This window comes from Erinaceus europaeus, chromosome 11 (genome assembly GCF_950295315.1).
Source record: "Erinaceus europaeus chromosome 11, mEriEur2.1, whole genome shotgun sequence".
NCBI classification, from domain to species: Eukaryota; Metazoa; Chordata; class Mammalia; order Eulipotyphla; family Erinaceidae; genus Erinaceus; species Erinaceus europaeus.
The window spans coordinates 70,331,530-70,355,228 of NC_080172.1; the positions used below are offsets into that span (position 1 = coordinate 70,331,530).

Below are 23,699 nucleotides of genomic sequence, written 5' to 3' on the forward strand. Positions count from 1 at the left end.
GTGGGGTGCCGGGGGCTCGAACCGGGATCTTTACGTCAGTCCCTGCGCTTAGCGTCACATGCGCTTAACCCACTGCGCCACCGCCCGACCCCCTATCTCTGTGATCTCTTTCAAACTATTTTTTGTTTTTAGATAGAGACCAAGGCAGAGAGGCAGACAGTGAAAGAGTTCAGGGCACTAAAGCTTCCTTCAATGCGGTGAGCTCAAACCTGGGTCACACACATGGAGAAGCAGCGCGCTGAGTGAGTTATTTCACCAGTCCCTCAGATTAATTTTGTATGTAAGATAAGGTAAGGATAAAGGTTCATTTTCCCCATCCCCACCCCACCATATGTTTATCCTATTGTTCCAGGGCCATTTGAGAAGAACATTTCTCTTTCTATTCTGAATTGATTTGATGGTTTGTCAAAAATCAGTTTACCTGGGTTGACAAGAAAGCTCACCTGCTTTACCATTGCATTCTAGGTTTGAACCCCTTGTATACCACATGGAGTACTACAACACTGGAAAAAGCTTCAACTCTGCCCGCCCCCACCCTCCTTCTCCTCTTATTCCTATCTCCCTCTCTTTTTCTATCTGAAATAATTGACCCAGATGAAGCTCTGGCAAAGACAGGGAAAAAACTGACCATGAATATATGAGTTTCATACTTCATTACATTGGTAATACCATGCTCAGTACCGTGCTGTCTTTTTTTAAGTGATTTAATAATGGTTTATAAGATTATGAGATTACAGGGTTGTAGTTCTACACCACACCCACCACCAGAGATCTATGACCTAATACCATGCTTTCTTAAAATAGTCTTAGAGCATTTAGTTAATCAGGTAGCAGAAATTTTTCAGATTATTTACTTATTTAAGTTCCCTGCATTTATACATATATTTTAGAATCAACGTGTTATTTGATATTTTCAAAGGATTTTTCAGTGATTGTGCTAAGCCTGTAGATGAATTTACAGTACAAAGCACCTCATGTACCAGAGTAATGTTCTGATTTCATATGAAATCTTCTCTCCCGTTCCCTCTCTTTCTCTCTCTCGTATATAGCAAATAAGACAAATCTTTAAAAAATAAACCATCTGAACCTACAGTTTTCTTTACCATAAGGCTTCATTTGAATTATTTTTTATTCATCTTTTTAGTATATTTTTATTTGTTATTGAATTAGTTAATTTTGTAATGTTTAGTCTGTTTTAGCCTACATTTTTGTATTTATTAGAATGAAATAATTCATAATTTTTCTTATTGTTCTTTTAATATCTGTAACAACTATAATGATGTTCTTTCATACTTGATTTTGGAGCTTCTTTCCTTAATCAGTTTTACTAGTAACTTAGGAATTTTGTTAATTTTTTCAAAGAACTGAGTTTTAATTTTATTAATTTGTCCACTGTTTGACTTTTCTCTACTTAATCAACTTCAGCTCTTTATTATTTCCAGTCTCCTGTTTTTTATCTTTATTTTTTTCTCTTCTTTCTGATTCATTAATGGTGTTTTTGATTTTTTTAATTTTAAACATTTCTTTGTTTCAAAGAATACTAAGCTTTAAAGTTCCCCACACATATTCATTTATATGCATAGAAAGATTTGATTTGATTTCATTTGATTACAAATATTTTTCAATTTCTCTTGTGATTTCTTGAGATGTGATTATTTGCAAATATATTGTTTACAAATATTTGGGACTCTTTCTAAATGACTTAGTGATTTCTAATTTAGTCTTACTTTCATCTGAAAAAAAATGTTTTATATTTATTTATTTATTCCCTTTTGTTGCCCTTATTGTTTTATTGTTATTGTTGATGATGTTGTTGTTGTTGAGTAGGACAAAGAGAAATGGAGAAAGGAGGGGAAGACAGAGAGGGGGAGAGAAAGATAGACACCTGCAGACCTGCTTCACCACCTGTGAAGTGACCTCCCCTGCAGGTGGGGAGCCGAGGCTCAAACCAGGATCCTTATGCAGGTCCTTGAGCTTGGTGTGCGCTTAACCCGCTGCGCTACTGCCAAAAAAATATATTTTTAAGATAGAAATATCTTAAAATTATTTTTGTATAGCCCAGAATATAGTCCAGTTTGTTGACTGCATCCTAGGTATTTAAAAGTATTCTGTTATTCTAGACTAGAATGTTCTAAACTTGTCAATTAAGTCACATAGTTGATTATGTTATTCAGAACTTTTATATGTGCTGACTTTTTTTTAATTGCTTGTTCTATAAGTTACTTAGTGAAAGTTCTTAAAATATAGTGTTATAATTGGTTTTTGTTTCTGTTATTGTATGCATTTATATTTAGGATTCCTATGTCTTCATGGTAAATTGAGCTTTGGGGCGGGGTTAATGGTTTACAGTCAATACAATTGTTGTTGCATGTGTGTGAAATTTTCTGCAAAACACTCTCACCTCTGAATTGGCCTTCTTATAATAATAAAATGTTCCTCATTAGCTTTGGAAATTCTTTTTCACTTAAAGTCTACTTTCATTAATGTAGCCACACCAAGTGCTGACATTTATTATTTGATTTTATATCTTCTTTCTGTGCTTTGTCTGTGAACTTATGTGTGATCTACATACTTGAACTGTCACCACCAGAGACCATATACTTGAATGATTTCATTCCATGTGATAAACTCATCTTTCAAATGTTTACTCCATACGCATACAATGTGGCAGTTAAAATCATTGGGATTAACTACATCATCTTGCTACTTCTTTTCTGTCTGCCCCATCTGGATATTCTCTCTTATTGATCCTTTACTGCACTTTAGGTTTTTTGGACTTTTCCTTTATGTTTTGTAGTAAATTGTCATTTTTTGGCATCTCATTTGATTCCTCTATTGACTTTAAGGTCATATCTTTTAGAATTATCTTTCTTAGTAATTGCTCTCAATGTTGCCCTATGCATCACTTATCGTAGTCTGCTTAGAGTTAATATTGCACCACTTCACATCCAGATGCCAACCAGACTTCCCTGGGCAGACGACTCCACCAATGTGTCCTGGAGCCCACTTCCCCAGAGCCCCATCCTACTAGGGAAACAGAGAGACAGGCTGGGAGTATGGATCGACCTATCAATGCCCATGTTCAGCAGGAAAGCAATTACAGAAGCCAGACCTTCCACCTTCTGCACCCCATAATGACCCTGGGTCCATACTCCCAGAAGAATAAAGAGTAGGATAGCTATCAAGGAAGGGGATAGGATACAGAGTTCTAGTGGTGGGAATTGTTTGGAGTTGTACCCCTCTTATCCTATGGTTTTTGTCAGTGTTTCCTTTTTATAAATAAAAATTTAAAAAAAAAAAAAAAAGGAAAAAATTTAAGAACCTAGGATCAGAGAGAAAGAACCAACAGTAGTACATGATACTTCCATACCTGAGGCTCTATGGGTCCCATGTTCAGCCCCTGGCATCACTGTAAGCCAGGCTGAGTAGCTCTACACTAGACTGAGTGCTAGGTTCTTAGGGGGGGCCTATCTCGGGTCTAGATTCCCCAGTGTGACCATTCTGTTGGCCACCAGAGCTGGAAGCCAGCAAGAATCAGACCCAAGGCAGCAGGAATGAGTACGCTGGGATCTCTCTCTGCAACCTGGGGCAAGAGACGAGACCAGAGATGACCCAGGATACCATTGCGGAGAATAGTGCATTTATTATGTGGAAGAGCAGAGATTTTAAAGGGCGGTAGGGGAAAACAGCTTGTTTATACCTTATATAGTCAAGACAGCAGGGGATAGAGAAATGGTGAAGATCTTTCCAGTAACCATTGGGTAGGTGGTCCAGCTAGTTTGGGGAATGAGGAAGTGAAACCGCCAGCTAGCACAGAGGGGGGAGGTGGGTCTTTGTGTAGGCTAGAGAGACTGACAGGGGAGCTAAAACCTGTTAGGCAGGTTCCTTCTTGTTCAACTCATAGAGGCAAAAAGCCCCCTGAGGATACTGACTGAAGGCCTGTGCCTCCCAGACATCCAGGTATTTCCCCCCCTCCATGGTCCACGCCTTGCTGGACCTCAGCTTATGCAAGGTCCCACAACAGAGCAGCTGTCTGTCTCCCTAGCTCTCTCTTTAACCTCTAACAATTAATGGTAAGTTGCATTATCATTTTTTAGATTTTATCTCTGACTAAAACTTGTTGATCTGTTATGATGGTTCTATTACAATACAGCAGAACATGCTTTCTCCAACACCTTACTTTAAAGTGACTGTACAACCCATCCAAAAAAAACTGTGTATACCTATGTTCATAGCAGCATAGTTTGTAATAGCCAAAACCCAGAAGCAACTCAGGTGTCCAACAACAGAAGAGTGGCTGAGAAAGTTGTGGTATATATACACAATGGAATACTACTCAGCTGTTAAAAGTGATTTCACTTTATTCACCCCATCTTGGATGGAGCTTGAAAGAATCATGCTAAGTGAGATAAGCCAGAAAGAGGAGGAATATGGGATGATCTCACTCATAGACAGAAGTTGAAAAATACTACCATAATGCCAACCTGACTTCCCTGGGCAGACGACCTCACTCACCAATGTGTCCTGAAACCCCATCTTCCCAGAGCCATACCCCACTAGGGAAAGACAGAAACAGGCTGGGGTTATAGATCAACCTGTTAATGCCCATGTCCAGCAGAAAAGCAATTACAGAAGCCAGAACTCCCACCTTCTGCACTCCATAGAGATCTCTGGTTCATACTCTCAGAGGGATAAAGAATAGGGAAGCTTCCAATAGAAGGGATGAGATTATGGAACTCTGGTAGTGAGAATTGTACTCCTATTCCCACAATCTTATCGATCATTAATGAATCACTAATAATTTTTTAAAGTTGAAAAAATAAGAAAAGAAAATAAATGACTGTACAATATTTGTCCACACACATTAATGAATTCTATTGCCCCAGAATCTAAGGATATATATTCAGAAATTAAAGGTCTGCTATATTATTTTTTCAAATTTCTTTATTGAGGGATTCATGATTTACAGTCAATAGTAAAATACAGTAGTTTGTACATGCATAACATTTCCACATAACAATAGAACCTCCACTAGGTCCTCCTCTGCCATAATGTTTCAGGACCTGAACCCTCCTGACGCTACCCTAGAATCACAATACACCAATTCCAGTCCAAGTTCTGTTTAGAGTTCCCTTCTGATCTTGTTTTTCAACTGCTGCCTATGAGTAAGATCATCCCATAGTCATCCTTTTCTAACTTATCTCACTTAACATGGTATCTTTGAGCTCCATCCATGATGGGGTAAAGAAGTTGAATTCACCATGAATCTGAAACTTTGGAACCTCAGGAATAAGAGTCTCTTTAGTCTGCTATCTTCATTGCTAGCTATCTTCTGCTCCTGCTATCAACTCTGTTAGGTGACCAGGCACACTTTCTCAATTTCAGCTCTAAACACAGCCACCTTCACTTTTATCCAAATGCAAGTCTTCCTTTAGACTAGAAATAGGCACAGTATTGACTATGATTCTATGCCATGTGGTTCTTTCTGGTTTTTTAATATAGACATGCTATTTTATCACTAGTACTTTGCTGGTTAGTCCATACTCTATATACCCAAGATACAGTGTGGCAAACTGTCATCCCTTTTATTTGTTATTTTTACATCTCACTTTTTAACTTGTTAAGCTCACATCACTGCTGGTCATGTTGAGTGAAATATTCCATTCACTCACTCCACACTTTTTTGAGCACCTAGTAGAGTATATCTCCTGAAATGGTGATGAATTAGAATTCAGACAGTTAACTTCTATCCGTCTAGTACTCATGCTGAGTAGTAGCAAACTAAATTTCTAATTACTAGGGAGGAATAGAGAGAATGTGAAAGGTGAGCACAGATTGAAAAAAAATGAGTAAAATAATAGGTGAGTTGATTTTTGAAGGCAAGGAAGTGGAGAGAGAACAAGTCCTGGTCTCCTCAGGATCTTGAACTGGGCTAACAAATGCCTACCACTAACCAGGATTTATCTACAGTAACTGCTCTTGCCCTGGGAATTCCAACAACAGAACTCAGGAGTGGGATCATTAACATGTAAGCTAGGCCAGGAGTAACTGCCACCAGGAGTTACCAAAATACAATTGGTGGTGATGAACTTAGATAGGACCACACTACTGGCTAGATGTGTTGACTGACCCAAATTATTACATTTGACCCCTTATTTTGTATCAGTAGGTTTTTAGGTACTACTTAATCAAAAATTAGCCAGAGTTTACAAATGTTTATTTTAATGAGTGTGTCCTCAAGAAATTTATATGTGATAGCCAATTCATATCAGTCAAGTTAAGCAATTATTATCATGTAATTTATTAAAAACCATCATAGAATTTTGGGCAGGATGAAGCCATCTTCAACTAAACAAAGATCTAATCAACTATGTTTCTTTCTTCATGTTTTATTTTTCAAAAATTTAAAAAGATCAACTTTATTGTAAGCATTCCAAGACTATGAGCAGGTTGTCAAGAAGAATAGGTTTCAGATATTTGTTGGACAAGCAGACGCATGTGTTGAAGCAAATACTATATACACAGGCCAACCACCATCAATTTCCCTTCTTGGCTATATTCAGTGTTATTCCTATTATGGCTATTATTTCAGGTCTTCTTAAGCTGAAGTGAGAGCCACAGTAAGTAGATTTGTAAAGTAGACAAATTCACTCTGAGACAGGTAAAATCATGAGTTCCATTTGATGATTTCCACTATACAGTGGAGAAAAAAAACCCAGTTGAAAGAGATAATAAAAGTCGTTAAACTGGAAACTAATATGAAGGAGGAAGATCTCTTTGGGATCAGGATTTTTTTTTATTTCCAAGAATAGAAAAGGTAGCAAGAGATAGATAACACCATGCAAGTACAAGGGTTTTTAATATATTTATTTATTTATTTATTTTCCCTTTTGTTGCCCTTGTTTTTTATTGTTGTTATAGTTATTATTGTTGTTATTTATGTCACTATTAGGTAGGACAGAGAGAAATGGAGAGAGGAGGGGAAGACAGAGAGGGGGAGAGATAGACACCTGCACACCTGCTTCACCACCTGTGAAGCAACTCCCCTGCAGGTGGGGAGCCGGGGCTTGAACCAGAATCCTTGAGCCAGTCCTTGTGCTTTGCGCCACCTGTACTTAACCCACTGCGCTACCACTTGACTCCTGCAAGTAGAAGTTTAACCACTGTGCAGTGTGTGTGTGTGTGTGTGTGTGTGTGTGTGTGTGTGTGTGTGTGTGTGTGCTGGGGAGAAGGGGTACTTAAAGAACAAGGCTGACTCCTTGTGGAGAGTCCAAGAGGCCCGGAAGCGGGACGCTGACCACCACGGCTGCTTGTGGAGTTGTTGGCTTTTTCCTTCTCGCTGCTCTCCCCATCTTGTATCTGGAGTTCCAGAACTAGGAATTAAAGATCTAGTTTTGCTGTGTGGACAAATTTTTTTTACTGCTTGCTCTTATTTCTTTAACTATTTCTGTGACTACCTCATGGCTTAACTCATTTAAGTCTTCCAGAGCTTATCTGAAAGAAGAGAAGGATGAGAAAACACAAAAACTTATGAGAGAAAAACAACAAGAAGCACAGGGTGAGGAAGAGCAGGAGATACATAGAGAATGTTTTAAAGCCTCTCCAGAAATTACATTGTGAAAACTGGAAGAACATTTTTATCAGATGATAGGTGAAACATGGAAAATAATCAATGGACATAAACCTGGGGGAGGTGAAGATTTGGTGATTGAAGATGAGAATCACGTATCTTTTGAAACAACAAGCAGGAAAGAGACAGAAGTTGCATATAACTTTAACCAAAATTTTACCATCTGAATAGCCCAAACAGAAAGAGGTTCTTAATTTACCTGAAGAGCCTCCTGAAACAGCTGAAGAAGTAGTGAGAGTTGCTCTCTAATGTCCAAGTGGGGGAACCTTGAGGAGGTTTCTTAAGTCTTAGAGTTCGCAGGTCTCACTGAACTAGATGATGAAAATGGGATACCACTCATCCCTGTACAGCCTTTCTACTTCCTTTGCCCAAAGAATTTTAAAAGTATCAGGAGGTTGGTCACTGTAGGATATAGGAATAACTGTGAACACTGTACTCAATGTGGAAGAACAACTAGTTAATAAAACAATCACTCCAAGGCTAACCTTGTCAGACAAAGTAAGGACTACAAAAACTGGATAAGGGCAAGAGACTGGCACACTTTAATGATGGCTCTTTGGTCACTATCAGGCCACCCCATCACCTGGGGCCCTAGTCAGAAAGCCCTGGGATTCCCACACAGAAATGATGGGCCAAGACCTCTAACAGATTCCTCTCTCCACTGTCACTGGTCGCCTCCATCAGGAACAACATAATAGACCCCTTTGTGGCCCCCTACAGGACCTTGCCTTCAATCAAGAAAGATGGGTCCTGAAATTAGTACAGCCTGGAATGTTCCTAGTTGTGACCACAGAATGCAAGCTCAGACCTATGGGGATGCAGAAATTACATAGGCTCCTGTGCTGAATATAGGCCTCAGATCAAATTGATAGAGCTTACAGTTAACAATACTTATATACTTTCCTATATTTGGGAGCTACTCTCTTCCATGATCCACCATTCTGGTCCTTTTTCCAACTATAACACCATCTCCCCAGACAAAAGCCTGGGTCCTGCATGTTAGCTGTCAGACTCAGGCAAAAACTAGTAAAGTCATAGGCCCCTTGCAATATGCCTAAAACAGACCTACTAGCTTTTACCAAAATGGGCCAAATTTTCATCTACAATATTCTTACTATTAGGTTCATGATTAGTCAACAATTTGTTCTGCTTTTTATCTTAACTCTTTTTCAGTCACCAGATTCCAGATGATACCATGATGTCAACTGGACTTCCCTGGGCAGATGGTCCCACCAATGTGTCCTGGAGCCCTGCCTCCCCAGAGCCCTGCCCCACTAGGGAAAGAGAGAGACAGGCTGGGAGTATGGGTCGACCTGTCAACACCCATGTTCAGCGAGGAAGCAATTACAGAAGCCAGGCCTTCCACCTTCTATACCCCATAATGATCCTGGGTCCATACTCCCAGAGGGATAAAGAATAGGAAAGCTATCAAAGGAAGGCATGGGATATGGAACTCTGGTGGTAGGAATTGTGTGGGAATGTACCCCTCTTATCCTATGGTCTTGTCAGTATTTCCATTTTATAAAAAAAATTTTTTTAATAAATTAATATTTTCTGTTCTACATAAAATCAGTTATACTGTGACCTTACTAGATAGTGAAGGATTCACATTAAGTCAAACTACACCTTGACTGAACCCAAGTCCATAAATGTTTAATTGATATCCATGTGTAGGCCTTCAGGGATAAGTTTAATATACCTCTCTGCTATTTCCCTAGTCTAAGAAAATGACATTTTAGGGAAATTTGTTATATGGAAATAAAGAACTAATACAGGAAACACCCAAGCCATTTTGTTTTTTTGCCAACAAAAACAGAGAGAGAGGGGAAAAGTGGAAATAAAGGATCCCTGGACATTAATCCTCTCAGTGTTCTCACCTGGTTCTCTGCACAATTCTTCCACCTCATCTTCCAATCTACTGCAGCAGGTAGCAACACAGCAGATGACTGGTCTTATAATGGAGTCCACCACCACCCCCATCATCCCAGAAGTGATCACAATACAGCTTCAAAAATGCAATTTACAACCAAAAATTTACAGCAGGAAACATGATAGAAACTGGGTTATGCATAAACCATAAGGCCTAGCTGCCAGGGCCCATTTCCTTAAAAGGTTGGATCTAATTATGCAGGGAGCCAGAAAGGGGACAGAGTTCAGCAAGAATGATGCCCAGATTTCATATTATCAAGGCTCAGGGAAAAAGGAGAGGACTTTGGTGTCTCTCTACACAGAAATAACTGCAGTTTGGCAATGAACTAGGAGTCCTTTTTCTCTGTCGTCCCTGGTCCCTTTCATGATTTTTTAATATTTGCCACTGATATGTCTCAGTTTCTTCAGTTCAAGCCCTCTTGTGATTGATTAGATTTTATCTCTCACTTTAGTGGACATGTGAAAGTACAGGAAGGCTCATATACTTCTCAGAGTAGACACTTTATTTCCTCGCCTTTCCTTCCAGGGTCCACCTAATAAAACAGGCCAAACTAAAAATTATGTAAGATCTGCTTCCCTGAGTCTCCAATCTGAAAACCCAGTCTTAGACCCTTGCCTCCCTTTCCCCCTTTTGTTACTTTATCAAGAGAAAGCAAATAATGTCGCCAGAGTCTTGAACTGCAGCTGTTATCGTTATCTCTGCATTCTTTAGAGGACTGGTACTACGTCATGGAAAAAAAAAACACAGGCTTCATGTTCAGGAGAGTCTTGGTATAAATCCTAATTCTGTCACTTCCGAGCACTGACCTAGGGCAAATAAATTAGTGCATATACTCCGCTTTCTATAAAAGAGGTGCTTTCTGGGGCTTCCATGATGACGGCATGATGTCTGTAAAAGCTCAAGCCATATCATCTGCATTTGGTCAGCCCTAATTGTGAGAAGGGAGCCTTCAATTTCAAGTGTATCATATTTTTATTTCCATAACAACACTGTCATCCATCCTGCATGTGTCTAACCCTTAGGATACATTTGGTTAACAAAAACTCCACTGTGCCCCTCCCTGAGAGCACAAATGGTGGAGAGTAGCAGACACAGCAAGGTGGGGCAGGGAGGGGCCAGACTACAACACCCAATGTGGTAGAGGCCAGGCTCGAACTTGATTCACTCACATGACAAACAGCACACTATCCAAGTGAGCTATTTCACTGGCCTCCTGCTTACAGTCTTGATGAAGAAATTGCTGCACTCCTTTGGTCAACCAATCTCTCTCCTTCAATGACTGACAGAAATGTATCTCAGCCTAATCCCACTCACTTGGGGGGACTTTCCCACTTGCCAAGTTGAATGTGAAGAAGGGAGCTAGTATTCTCTGAGAGAGAAAACCTCAGCAGAGGCAGGGACCTGGGCTGTGGATGGGGGAATCTGTGTCCACTCAGAAACTAACCATAAGTCCAGGTGAAGTATGCAGCACCTCTTAGAGAGCAACTCAGTGTTCAAAGAACCTTCATATTTATTTTGTCTTGTTTTGTTTTATTATTGCCACCATGGTTATTGTGAGGACTTGATGCCTGCACAATGAATTTATTGCTCTCTGTGAAGCATCCCCCTGCAGTTGGGGACCACGGGCTTGAACCCAGGTCCTTGTGCACTGTAATGTGTGTGTGTGTTCTACCAGATGCACCACAAACCTGGCCCTGACTTTCATCTCGCCAACCCTCTGGAAAGGCCCACTCTCCATTACATATGCATCTCTCACTCCCTATGACTCCTACACTGTGATTATGCTAATGAAAGTTATTTGTTCAATGACTCACCAGAAGGATGAAGACCCTATCTAACTTGTGCAGCACTGTATTCTCAGATTCTAGGCTGGTGCTAGAATTGCTTGGTAAAAAGATGTCAGAGCTCTCATCTACCCGTCACACTCTAATAAAACATTTCCCATCACGATGGCAAGTTTGGTTGGGAAATGAATCTACTGCCAACACAAACATCATACCATTTCCCAAAGCCAAGAGTAAATATCTTGTTAAATAATCCGGGTTATTGGTCCACAGATCACTAGAAAGTCTGCACAGACACCCCTGGTTCTGGCTGCTAATGAATCATCACCCCATTTAAAAAGTCAGTAGAGTATTTTCTTCCTAATTCCCTTCCATCAGTTTTACTTAAACTGTTGTCAACCCTAGTAAGTTGTTTCTCCACATTAGTGCTTCTCACTTTTTTTTTTTTTGCAAAGATTGATGACAAGCTGCCCTCATACAGATCTTTCTATTCTTCAAGCTTCTCCTCGAGAAGCCAGAGCACATTTTTAAGATTATTTTTCCACAGGAGTCCAGGACCTGGGAAGCACCCTGAAATTCCTAAGATATATTCTGGAAAACGTAAGTAATGTTCAGATTTTCCTAGATTGCTCTCTCCTGATTTCTGATTAAAAAATTTCTTAAAATTTTCTTATTGGGGATTCAAAGAAAGAAATAGTTATCTGGGAGGTGATGCAGTGGATGATGTGCTGGGCTCTCAAGCATAAGGTCCTGAATTTGATCCCCAGCATCACATGTGCTGAAGTGATGCTCTGGTTCTCTTGTTCTATTTCTCATTCGTAAATAAATAAATCAAAAATAAAGAATGAAAATCAATGAAAGAAAGGAAAGGGGAAAGGGAGAGAGAGAAAAGAAAGAGGAAGAAAGGAAGAAATGAAGAAAGGAAGGAAAAAAGGAAGAAGTCATTTTGGAAGTATGATGAAAATCCTGAAATGTACTTTATTCCTGGCATCACCCCAGACTCAGTGCAGCTGTGCCCAGAGCATCCAGCATCACCAAGTGACATGTCACACACACTGTCCATGACCCATTTGTCAGGCACTGCCAAGACTTGCTTTGATTATTTTTTATTTCTAAATGCAGTTGATGTGGGGAAAGAGTGTAGAGCCTCCTTTCCAGTCTTCGGGCAGAGTACCTAATCTGCCTCTCTCACCTTTTTCTCTGCCTGCAAGTTAAGCTGATGAGAAAATAAAAAACCTTCCCTGCAGGACTGTATGTAGTGAGACATAAAGGACACAGGGACACAAGTGGGGAGGTGCCCTCCAGGCACCTCAAAATGAGCGTTTTCTAAACTCTGAGCTGCATCCTGCCCTGAGTCTCTAATGAGCTTTTGCTAGCCATGTTGAGTCTCTGGCCCCAGCATTTTTCAGTTGTATAAGCATCAAGTGCTGTAATCAGCTGGAAAATGTCTAACTAGAATAAACATTGAGATTCATCTCCATGCAAACACAGTCCAGTGAGGAAAAAATGATTATTATCAGATAAACATCACTGAGACATAGAAAGTATGGTGACTAGAATGCTGGACTTGGAGGCAGGTGGTGGCACACCTGGTTGACTGCACATGTTATCAATCATGCACAAGGACCCAGGTCAAGCCCTCAGCCTCGCCTGCAGAGGGAAACTCCACAAGTGGTAAAGCAAGTCTGAAGGTGCCTCTCTTTCTTTCTCCCTCTCTCCCTCCACCTCCCCTCTCAAATCCTCTCTACTATCAAATAAAAGAAAGGAGTAATGTTTTAAAATTTTTGAAGTTAAGGTCCCAAGTTTGATTCCCAGCACAAAATGCCAAATTGATACTCTAATTCTCTCTCTCCCCCTCCCTCCCAGGAGGCAGTACACCTGATAGAGTAAACATGTTTTCATGCTCAAAGACTCAAATTTAAGTCCCCAACCCTATGAGCATTGAGGCAGTGCTACAGGTGTCTGTCTTTCCCTCCCTCTATATGTCCCTTCTCTCCCCATTTCTCTGTCTTTATAAAAAATAGTAATAAGTGTGCTTCCTCTTATCCTATGGTTTTTGTCTGTGTTTCATTTTGATAAATAAAAATAGTAATAATAAAGATGGAAAATAAAGAAAGAAATCTTTAAAAACACATACATCATGGCATTTCAGAGTCCACTGCAGTGTTGTTGCGGCGGTCTGGAATTCTGTCAGGTCAACATTCAGGGCTCCATCAAACCTGAGGGAAGCAGTGATGGAGGACACAATCTGGCTAATAAGGCGATTAAGGTTGGTATAGGTTGGGCGCTCGATATCAAGGTTTCTACGACAGATGTCATAGATGGCCTCATTGTCTACCATGAAGGCACAGTCAGAGTGCTCCAGGGTGGTGTGGGTGGTGAGGATGGAGTTGTAGGGCTCCACTACAGCTGTGGAGACCTGGGGGGCTGGGTAGATGGAGAACTCGAGCTTGGACTTCTTGCCGTAGTCCACAGAGAGCCGCTCCATCAGCAGAGAGGTGAACCCAGAACCGGTTCCCCCACCAAAGCTGTGGAAAACCAGGAAGCCCTAAAGCCCTGTGCACTGGTCGGCCAGCTTCCGGATTCGGTCCAAGACGAGGTCAATAATCTTCTTGCCAATGGTGTAGTGGCCACGGGCATAGTTATTGGCAGCATCTTCCTTGCCTGTGATGAGAGGGTTCCTGAGTCCGAGAGTTCCTGGGTTCCTGAGTTCGAGAGTTTCAGGGTTACAGAGTAAGAGAGAGTTCCACAGTGGAAGAGTTTCAGAGGGTTCCCCAGTACGAGAGTTCAAGAGTTCCAGAGTTGGAGAGTTCCCGAGTTACAGAGTAAGAGGGAGTGCTTGTGCCGCCGCAAAGAGACAGGCGAGTTCTGTTTGGTGATTAGTTTGTCTTAGTTTGTGAATCGTTGTTCCTGAATAAAGAAATACAGCTTCCCTGCCCAGCCGTTGTCTCCGCGTCTCTGTTACCCGCCGTGAAGCTAGACCCGCCCGGCCAGCAAGAGCCTCCGAAATTTTAACAACACTGCAGGTCACTTTTGGATAATTCAAGCTACAGCTCCACAGGCTTTTTTTTTTTTTTTCCTCCAGGGTTATTGCTGGGCTCGGTGCCTGCACTCCTGGAGGCCATTTTCCCCCTTTTGTTGCTCTTGTTGTTGTAGCCTCGTTGTGGTTATTATTATTGCCATTGTTGATGTTGTTCATTGTTGGATAGGACAGAGATAAATGGAGAGAGGAGGGGAAGACAGAGAGAGGGAGAGAAAGACACCTGCAGACCTGCTTCACCGCCTGTGAAGCAACTCCCCTGCAGGTGGGGAGCCAGGGGCTCGAACCGGCATCCTTACGCTTAGCGCCACATGCGCTTAACCCACTGCGCCACCACCTGACCCCCTCCACAGGCTTTTTATGGGCAAGTCCAGGAGTGGATAATTCAGAGCAGAAAAGGGTCTCTCCCATCCACTTCCCAGAGTCCAGGAGTTCCACCAATTCTTCCCCAGCAAAACATCCCTCTTATAGGCAGGCCTGTCTCCAGCATGCAAGTCACCAAGTGGAACCCACTCAGTGGAGACTCCTAGAATCAACTCTACCCTGCCTGGGACCAGAAGGCCTTTATCTGCCATGTGTCTGCTCTCCAAGCGCAGGACCTGCATCTACTGAAGGTTCAACTTTGCCGTAAAATATGCCAACACACTAGACGACCTACTACTGCCTTTTTTGTGGTCAAATACAGTCCCTGGTACATTCCCTGGTACAGTAGAATTCTGCAGGAACAGAGGAAATGGGCAGGAAGGGCAAGGGTTGGGAGGGAGCAGAGTATTATGAGACACCCAGGTTTGACAGTCTGGGACTTTGGGGAGAGACGTGGAAGACAAGGCAAATATTTCAGTAACAGAAGAAACTGCTGAATAGGCAGGAAAGAGGTGACTGGGGTATCACAGTCCCCAGTGCAGTGAACATTAGACAGAGGGAGAGAGAAGCCACCAGAAGGCCAGCCTAGGAAATGTGGACATACAGTGAGAGTGGCCCAAGTTAAGGCCCAGATATAGCTCCCCTCTGTGGTGCCTGTCCTTTCAGCCCCTTTCCTGTAGCAAGCTCCTCTATTCCGGTGTGCTAGGAAGAGCTCACCTGGCCTCCTTGCAGATCTGGAACTTGCCTTTCTTTGCCTTTAAGTTGTGCAGATGCCCTTAACGATCACGCGAACCGCTAAAGAGAGATAGCATCGCCCCCTAGTGGCGAAGGTTCACCTCCATGGTGTTTCGCAGCTTTTCCTGGTCTGCGGGGCAGAGGTACAAAGTCAGAATGGAAATTATTTCTTTGGAGCCGCTGACAGGTTTTGTAGAGGGCCCAGCCCTCCAAAGGCCATCGCCCCGCTCGGGAGCTCTTCCGACGCATCTCCCTCATAGACCAGCTAAACCATCCTCCTGCTCTGCAAGAAAACTTGGGGTTTGGTAAACCAGCAGATTGGGACTGGGAAGGAGAAATAGAGCTCTGATGTCAGGGTCCAGAGCTATCTCTGTGTGGTTAGAGTGCACACTTTACCGTGCACGAAGGCCCGAGTCTGAGTCCCTGGCACCGCAGAAAAACACTTGCACAGGTGAAACCACATGAGCAACATGGGCAATGCCGTGTGTGTGTGTGTGTGTGTCTGTGTGTGTGTGTGTGTGTGTCCCTATTTGTCTCCTACCCTATCTTTTTTTTAATATTTTATGTTATCTTAATGAGAGAGAGAGAGAGAGAGAAAATGAGAAAGAGAGAGACCAGAACACTGCTAAGCTCTGGTTTGTGGTGATGCTGGGGACTGAACCTGGCACCTCAGAGCCACAAGCATGTGAGTTTTTTGCATAGCCACTGTGCTATACCCCTAGCCTCTCCCATTCTATTTCTAAAAATTAGAAAATGAATAAAAATGGAAAAAGAGTCAGCAGGGAGTCATGGAATCATGTAGGTGCAGAGCCCCAGAGATTAACCCTGGTGGTCATAAAAATAAATTAAATTAAAATTTAAGTGTTCTGATATCTTTGTTCCCATTTTGATCCAGTCTTCCTATGGAAGCAGACTGGATTTGTCTTAAATCCAAAGGGGAAAAAATGTAAGCTCTCAAGTCAAATGCTAACATATGTGCTTCTAAGGAATAAAGGGCTACCTTTTATATATATATATATTTTTTTTCCTCCAGGGTTATTGCTGGGCTCGGTGCCTGCACCATGAATCCACCGCTCCTGGAGGCCATTTTTCCCCCTTTTTGTTGCCCTAGTTGTTGCAGCCTCATTGCGGTTATTATTGCCATTGTTGACGTTGCTTTGTTGTTGGATAGGACAGAGAGAAATGGAGAGAGGAGGGGAAGACAGAGAGAGAGGGGAGAGAAAGACAGACACCTGCAGACCTGCTTCACCGCCCGTGAAGTGACTCCCCTGTAGGTGGGGAGCCGGGGGCTCGAACCGGGATCCTTACGCCGGTCCCTGCGCTTTGGGCCACGTGCGCTTAACCCACTGTGCCACCGCCCGACTCCCTAAATATATATATTTCTTTAATATTTATTTTATTTATTCCCTTTTGTTTCCCTTGTTGTTTTATTGTTGTAGTTATTATCGTTGTTGGATAGGACAGAGAGAAATAGAGAGAAGAGGGGAAGACAGAGAGGAGGAGAGAAAGATAGACACCTGCAGACCTGCTTCACCGCCTGTGAAATGACTCCCCTGCAAAGGAAAGATAAACCCAAAGAACCACAGCTGAGCCCCAACTAGGTGGAAGAGGCTGGGGGTGAGTTCTGTTGACTGAGTAAAGGTGGTGCGGGGTAAGGGGGAGGCAGGACCTTAGTCCTGCAGCCAAGATGGGAGCGTTGAATCCCAGTGTGGGGCAGCAGGGTACCCTCTTTGCCTCCTGTAGCCAGGTTCAGGTGGTCTTCCCTCCTCACTATCTCTCCAAGACTGTCTGAGGCTTTGCCTCTGCCTGGGGATCACCCTCCTACCAGCATCTCACCTCTGGCAAGAGGATAAGAAGAAGGTGAACACTTGGGGTGTGGGATGTCAGGGTGGGGTGACGGCAGCCCAGTGTCAGAGCGCAGAGCCTGGAGTCTCACCCCATCCTGGCCAGCACAGGAGCGGGAGCGAGAGAAGCAAAAAGAGCCAGCTGGTTTCCATAGAGACGGATTTCAGTTGCATTTTATGACAGCCGTGCCAGGCTGCCTGGAGAGGCATTGTTTGGATGCCTGGGGACCCACTCAGAAGGAAAATGAAGTAAGAAGGAAAAAAGGGAGTAAGGGAAACACAGTGGTTTCACTTCCAGTTTAAACCCCAGAGCCTACACATCACTCTCAGGAGGTTCATATTTGGAGTTAAGAAACATCTCCTCAGATGTAGAGACAGCTCACTGGGTAGAGTGCATGCCTTGACATATAACACCCATGTTGGAACCCCAGCAGCACATAGGGAGGTGCTATAGCACTGGATTTCTCTCTCTCTCTCTCTCTCTCTCTCTCTATGAAAAAGAGACCCAGAGTTATGAAATCATGTGTGTGCCAGGCCCAGGACTCCACCAAAAAGAAAGAGAACGAGAGAGAGGAAGAAAGAGAGAGAAGCAGCAACATGTTCCACTAATGATGCTGGTGTTTGCTTCCCTGGGTGCCTAGGCCTGAGAGAATTCCTCCTTTGGGGGAGTTAGAAGCCTCCTCTTCACTTTCTTCACACTCTTGGCTCTTCCACCCTTCACAAGCTCCCCCAGTTGAGGTAAAGTGAGGCTGGTCACCAAGTGCTATGCAACAGTTTAGGAGAGCAGTGAGAGCACCTTGGTGGGGCCCAGTGTCGGGCTGCACTGCGGAGAAGAGAGAGAGGAGATCCGAAACGAAGAGGAAACACAAATCTTTATTTGGGCTGGCACCTCAGAGTTGGGTGAGAGAGAAACAGGTTGGGCCACGTGGAGGTAGCAAAAATGGCCTCCTCACGCAGTAGCCTTTCCTGTGTCTAAACACTGAAGTGAAGAGCCGGCAAGAGAGAGAGGTGTGGAAGAAGAAGGGCTTTTATGGGAGTAGCTCTCGCGAGAATGGGAAGGGGAGGAGTAACCAAAGCACTCCAAATATCCTGGGGAATAGACAATGCCCTGAGGGCACAACATGGCGGAACAGGCGCTCCGAGAATGTCCCAAATCTCGCTGGAACTAGCAATAGACTGAGGGATCAACATGGCAGATGTGACTGCATCTGCACAGTTTCCCAGCAGCCCAGGAGTGGGGTCAGGGGACCACAGCTGATGCTTTCTGACTGTGGTAACATTAGGACTTTTAGAACTCCATCCCCAGGATCCCTACACCTCCCTGTCATATTGTCATAGTCTTTTCCTTCCTGCCAGAGTGTGAGCTGGCTTCAGTCTGGAAGAGTCCCCACAGAGCTCTGAGCCAGCAAGTCTTCTGGAAAGGAGTACCCGCTTCACTGGAGGTCCCCCAGGGGGTGGGTTGGGGTGTGGATTGCTCAGGTACCTTCAAACTCATTTGGGGGGGGCCCTTTATGACTGCACAGATGTGAGAAAGTAAAGACTCCAGCTTCAGGACCAAGTGACTGGAGGCTATGGTATCCTCCTCTCAGGAACTCTTAGGGCAAGGCAATAGGAAAAAAAAATTATTGGCAATGGTATATTGCACCAAAGTAAAAGATTTTGGGGTAGGGGGGAACTTAGGTCCTGGAACACGGTGGCAGAGGAGGATCTAGAGGGGGTTGAATTGTTATGTGGAAAACTGAGAAATGTTACACATGCACAAACTATAGTATTTTACTGTTGACTGTAAACCATTAATCTCCCAATAAAGAAATTTAAAGGGAGCTGGTGGTGGCACACCTGGCTGAGCGCACATGTTACAGTGCACAAGGACCCGGATTCGAGCCCCCAGTCTCCACCTGCAGGCAAAAAGCTTTGTGAATGGTGAAGCAGGGCTGCAAGTGTCTCTCTGTCTCTGTCTTTCTCCCTTCCCTCTTGATTTCTGACTGTCTCTATCCAATAAGTAAAAATAAAGATAATAAAAATATATTTTAAAAAAGAGAGAGATACCTGCAAAAAAAAAATAAAGTCAGAGAAGAATTCCTACAGATGACCAAGGCTAAACGAAGTCTGAACAGGTAAGTCAAAGCTGGCAAAGGGAGGTTCAGGAGAGGAACTGCATGGGCAAAGGCATGGTGGAGGAAGCAGGATGTTGCTGAGTGTGAAGTGCCAAGCTCTAAGTGATCAGAAAGGGAGCAGCAGTCAGGCCTTATAGGGCAGAGGCTCATGTGGCATTAAATGGCTACTAGCTTTCCCCTGGCTCTTGCGCCTGGTTTCATGGAGCTCCAGGCTCCCACTGGGGTGCCTGAGAGGCAGACAAGGCATCTTGGACTGAGAGATACATTTTACACCCAGTTCCAGAGGGAGGTGTAACTTGAAATAAAAATGGTGGAAAATGCCTTGAAATGGACAGACAGCTTGTGCTTCAGGAAGTCCAGCTCCTGAGCCCCACTCCCAACCAGAGCAGTCTACTTACTGCCTCAGAAAAAAAAAAATCTGATGTAATAAGTCATTGACAGCAAAATGGAAAGCTTCTTTGTCTGTGATAGTTGTTGCTGAACTTCATCTGTTCAGAAGCCAAGGGGTCCTCTTAGATTCCAGGCCAAAAGCCTTTATATGCAGCTGACTGGGTCATTGGCTCCATCTAGTGGTGAACATGCTTCATAACTGCCCAGAAGGCTCCAGGCTTGTTTTTGCACCTATTAAAAGGTTGTATTATCCTTTTGTGTGTGTGTGTGTGTGTGTGTGTGTGTGTGACTTGACAAGATTGTGGGATAAGAGGGACACAGTTCCATCATCTCTATTGGAATGTTCTCTATTCTTTATCCCTCTGAGAGTATGAACCAAAGATCTCTATGGGGTGCAGAAGGTGTGAGGCCTAGCCCTGTAATTGCTTCTCCACTAGACAGAGGCATTGACATGTTGATCTATACCCCAGCCTCTTTTTATATTTCCCAACAGGTTAGGGTTCAGGGTAAGTGGGGTTCCAGGATACATTGGTGAGGTCATCTGCCCAGGGAAGTCAGGTTAGCATCATGGCAGCATCTGCAAGTTGGTGGCTAAAAGGCATTAAGATATAAAGCAGAACAAATTGTTTAATAATCAGGGACATAAAGGTAAGACTGTAGTAGAAGAGATTTTGGGTCTTGATGCCGGAAGGAACTAGAAAGTCTATTTTAGTCCAAGGGGCCCATGACTTTACTAATTTTTGACTGAGCCCAACAGCTAACATGCAGGTAGGCTAGGAGCATTTTCTGGAAAGATGGTGTCAGAATTGAGGATAGGACTAGAAAGATGGATAAGGGCAGAGAGAGGCTCCCAAATATGGGGAAAGTATATAAATACTGTTAACTGTAAACCCCATCGATCTGACCTAGGGCCTATGTCTATTCATATTTAGCACAGAAGCCTGTGTAACCTCTGGATCCCTGTCAGTCTGAGCTCACATTCACATATGGTCATAGCTAGGAACATTCTAGGCTGCACTCATTGCCGGACCCATCTTCCTCAAGTAGCAGAGTATGTTGACCCAGCCTCCTTTCAGAGAGTGGGGCAATTTCTGCCATTGTTGTTCTACATTGAGGGCAAGGTTCTGTAGAGGCCCACAAGAGGGTTCATGATGTTGTCCCTGATAAGGCTGTATCATCTTTGTTAACCTCAAGACAACAATTTGTCTCTTTGCTTTTGTTTTTTCTTTATTGGAGGGATTAATGGTTTAGAGTCAACAGTAAATTGTCTCATTGTTATAAGCCTACTTCAAAGATGGTGAAAATGAAGCCCTTAGTAATCAAGCTAGGTTAAGCCACAATTGAGTTTTCCCAAGCTAGAACTATGTTCTTCCCAGTAAATCTGATTCAGATTCAGCCCTTTCACTTAAGTCTAAAAGAAATGAAGTGGTAGGACTAGGGAGACAGCATAATAGTCATGCAAATGGCACTAACACTTGAGGCTCTGAACACCCAGGTTCAATACCCAGCACCACCACAAACCTGAACTGAGCAATACTCTAGGGTGTGTGTGTGTGTGTGTGTGTGTGTGTGTTGTGTGTGTATTAAAAATTAATGAATAAATAAATAAATTATAAAAGAGAGTAAGAAAGAAACCAAGTGATAAAGTAGGAGAAGGGGACTGTTTTAGAATTCAGGATAACTGGTCCAGGGCACAGCTATTTTCTCTGTCTCAGAGAAAAGGCAAAAGAAAGAAGGAGAAGAAGGAGGAAGAGGAGGAGGAAGGGGAGGAGGAAAGGGAGGAGGAGAGCTTCCCCATAAAAGGGTAGAAGATATGCCTGTAAAGAAAAGTACAATAAAATTCGTCCACCCCCTCTCTTTCTCTCCACCTACATGTGATATTTGAGTCCAAGAGCGAATCAGCATAAAGAAGCACAACAGAAACACCTGCAAGAAGCAAAAAGGCAGTGAGACCCAAGCTGGGCTTTCTAATTTAAAATTAAAACAGGCCCTTGAAAAAAGTGATGAGTATAAAGTCCATTGCCAAATGCATCGAGACACCAAGTAAAATTCACCCTATTCTTTTACTATTAAAAGGGGCATTATAAAAGGCTCTAAAAGGCTAGGAGAAAACAGGGAGACAACTCATCTGATAGAACACACAGTGCATGAGGGCCTGAGTGTGAGCCCCATAGCACCATATGTGAGCGCTATTCACGATATTGTGATGTCTTTGCTGTTTCTCTCTCTCCTGTTTCTCTCTCTCCTGTTTTTCTCTCTCTCTCTCCCTTCCTCCCTCCCTCTCTCCCTCCTTTCCTCCCTCCCTTCCTCCCTCTCTCCCTCTTCCTCTCCCTCTCTCTCTCCTTCTCTGCCTCTCTCTTATAAGAGTCATCTGGAGAACAGAGAAATCACACAGGTGCAAAACCCTGGCATGTAAAGAAAAAAAAAATCTAGGAGGAAAATATATGACTTCCATGACAATTCTATTTCTAAAAATCCAGGCTTAAAATACTGAAGTGAAACTGAACCTGGTATGACAATTTTTTTTCTTAATAGTTTTCTCAGTGTTAATAATTAAAGGGACATGACTAGTTTTTGTCATACCCAGGACCTCACTGCTCCAGGTCAACTTTTTCAGATAGAGACAAAAAGACAGATTAAGCTAGTAAAAGATAACACAACACCTAAGCTTTCCCCAGCACTATGGAAACTGGGCTCAAACCTGGACTGTGCACAAGGCAGAGTAGACACCTTCTCAGGTAAGCTGTCATGCCAGTCATAATGAGACTTTTAGTAGTCAAAGAAATCAATCTAAAACCATTTTTCTTGGGCTTATGTGTGTACCAAAACTCAAAACTCAGCTGGTGTGTTTCTGTGAAGAGACTCTACCCCCAAATCTCCTTTTTCTGTGAAGGAACACAAAGTGACCCAAGATAATCTTCATTAGTCTTCAAAAACTTACAAGAAACTGCCAGTCCCTAGCAAGAACTAGCAAGACAGCATAATGGTTATGCAAAAAAAAAAAAAAAAAAAAATCTCATGCCTGGAGGTCTGAGGTCCCAGATTCAATTTTTGGTACCACCATGAGCTGGAGCTGAGCAGTGCTCTGGTTAAGAAAAACATGTCTTTCTATGATGTCTAAGTCATAGCTCCCAGAAGAATGGTTTGGCAGTGTAGAAAGGAAAATAAAAGATAAACCAACTTGCTTGATTGCCTCAATATAGAGACAACACCAGGAAGGGAGACAAGTTGTTGCTGGGTGCAGTCTACTTGGTAGAATTCCTAAGAAATCACTTTCCTTCACAGGCACAGTCTTTAGAATGTCCACAACTAGAACCAATTCTCTCGGAGCAAACTGAGGGTTGTTCTGGGGCTCAACTCTTTGGGTCCATTAATAAATTCACCTACTATTAAGTTTGTTCTGGTTTTCAGTTATCAAATAAAATGTAATTGGGGATATGTATTGGGACACCTGTTGAATGCACATGTTACCATGTACAAATGCCCGGGTTCAAGCCCATGGTCCCCACCTGCAGGGGGAAAGCTTCATAAGTGGTGAAGCATTGCTACAGGTCTCTCTCTCTCTCTCTCTCTCTCTCTCCCTCTCTCTCTCTCTCTCCCACCTTCCTATCTCAGTTTCTCTCTGTCTCTAACTAATAAATAAATAAATATTGGGAGGGGGGAATGAAATGTAGAGGCTTTTTTCAAGTCTGGCATAAGGTCAATAAACCACATGCTTTTAAATGGTCTATTTGATTAGATGAAAAAAAATACTGTAAGGAATTATGCCCTTATTATCTTAAAATCTTCTTAATCATTATTAAATCACTAATAAAAATCATTTAACAATTGAGGGAAAGTTATAACTCTCCTCTATAGCAAAATAC

At 42.8% G+C, this 23,699-nt stretch overlaps 1 protein-coding gene and 1 pseudogene across 1 annotated transcript; one reads left to right on the top strand and one right to left on the bottom strand.

The window, feature by feature from the left end:
- The window catches only part of LOC103118473 (UBX domain-containing protein 8-like), a 77,827-nt pseudogene extending 67,335 nt beyond the window's left edge, over positions 1–10,492 (top strand).
- Positions 10,493–12,670: 2,178 nt separating this feature from the next.
- On the bottom strand, positions 12,671–14,014 carry LOC132541261 (tubulin alpha-4 chain-like). The gene is made up of 2 exons (XM_060201009.1): positions 13,482–14,014; positions 12,671–12,796 (listed from the first exon to the last, which is right to left on the bottom strand). Exons 1-2 carry the CDS (start codon positions 13,830–13,832, stop codon positions 12,671–12,673), a joined length of 477 nt encoding a protein of 158 aa, XP_060056992.1. The 5' UTR covers positions 13,833–14,014.
- Between the last annotated feature and the right edge of the window lie 9,685 nt (positions 14,015–23,699).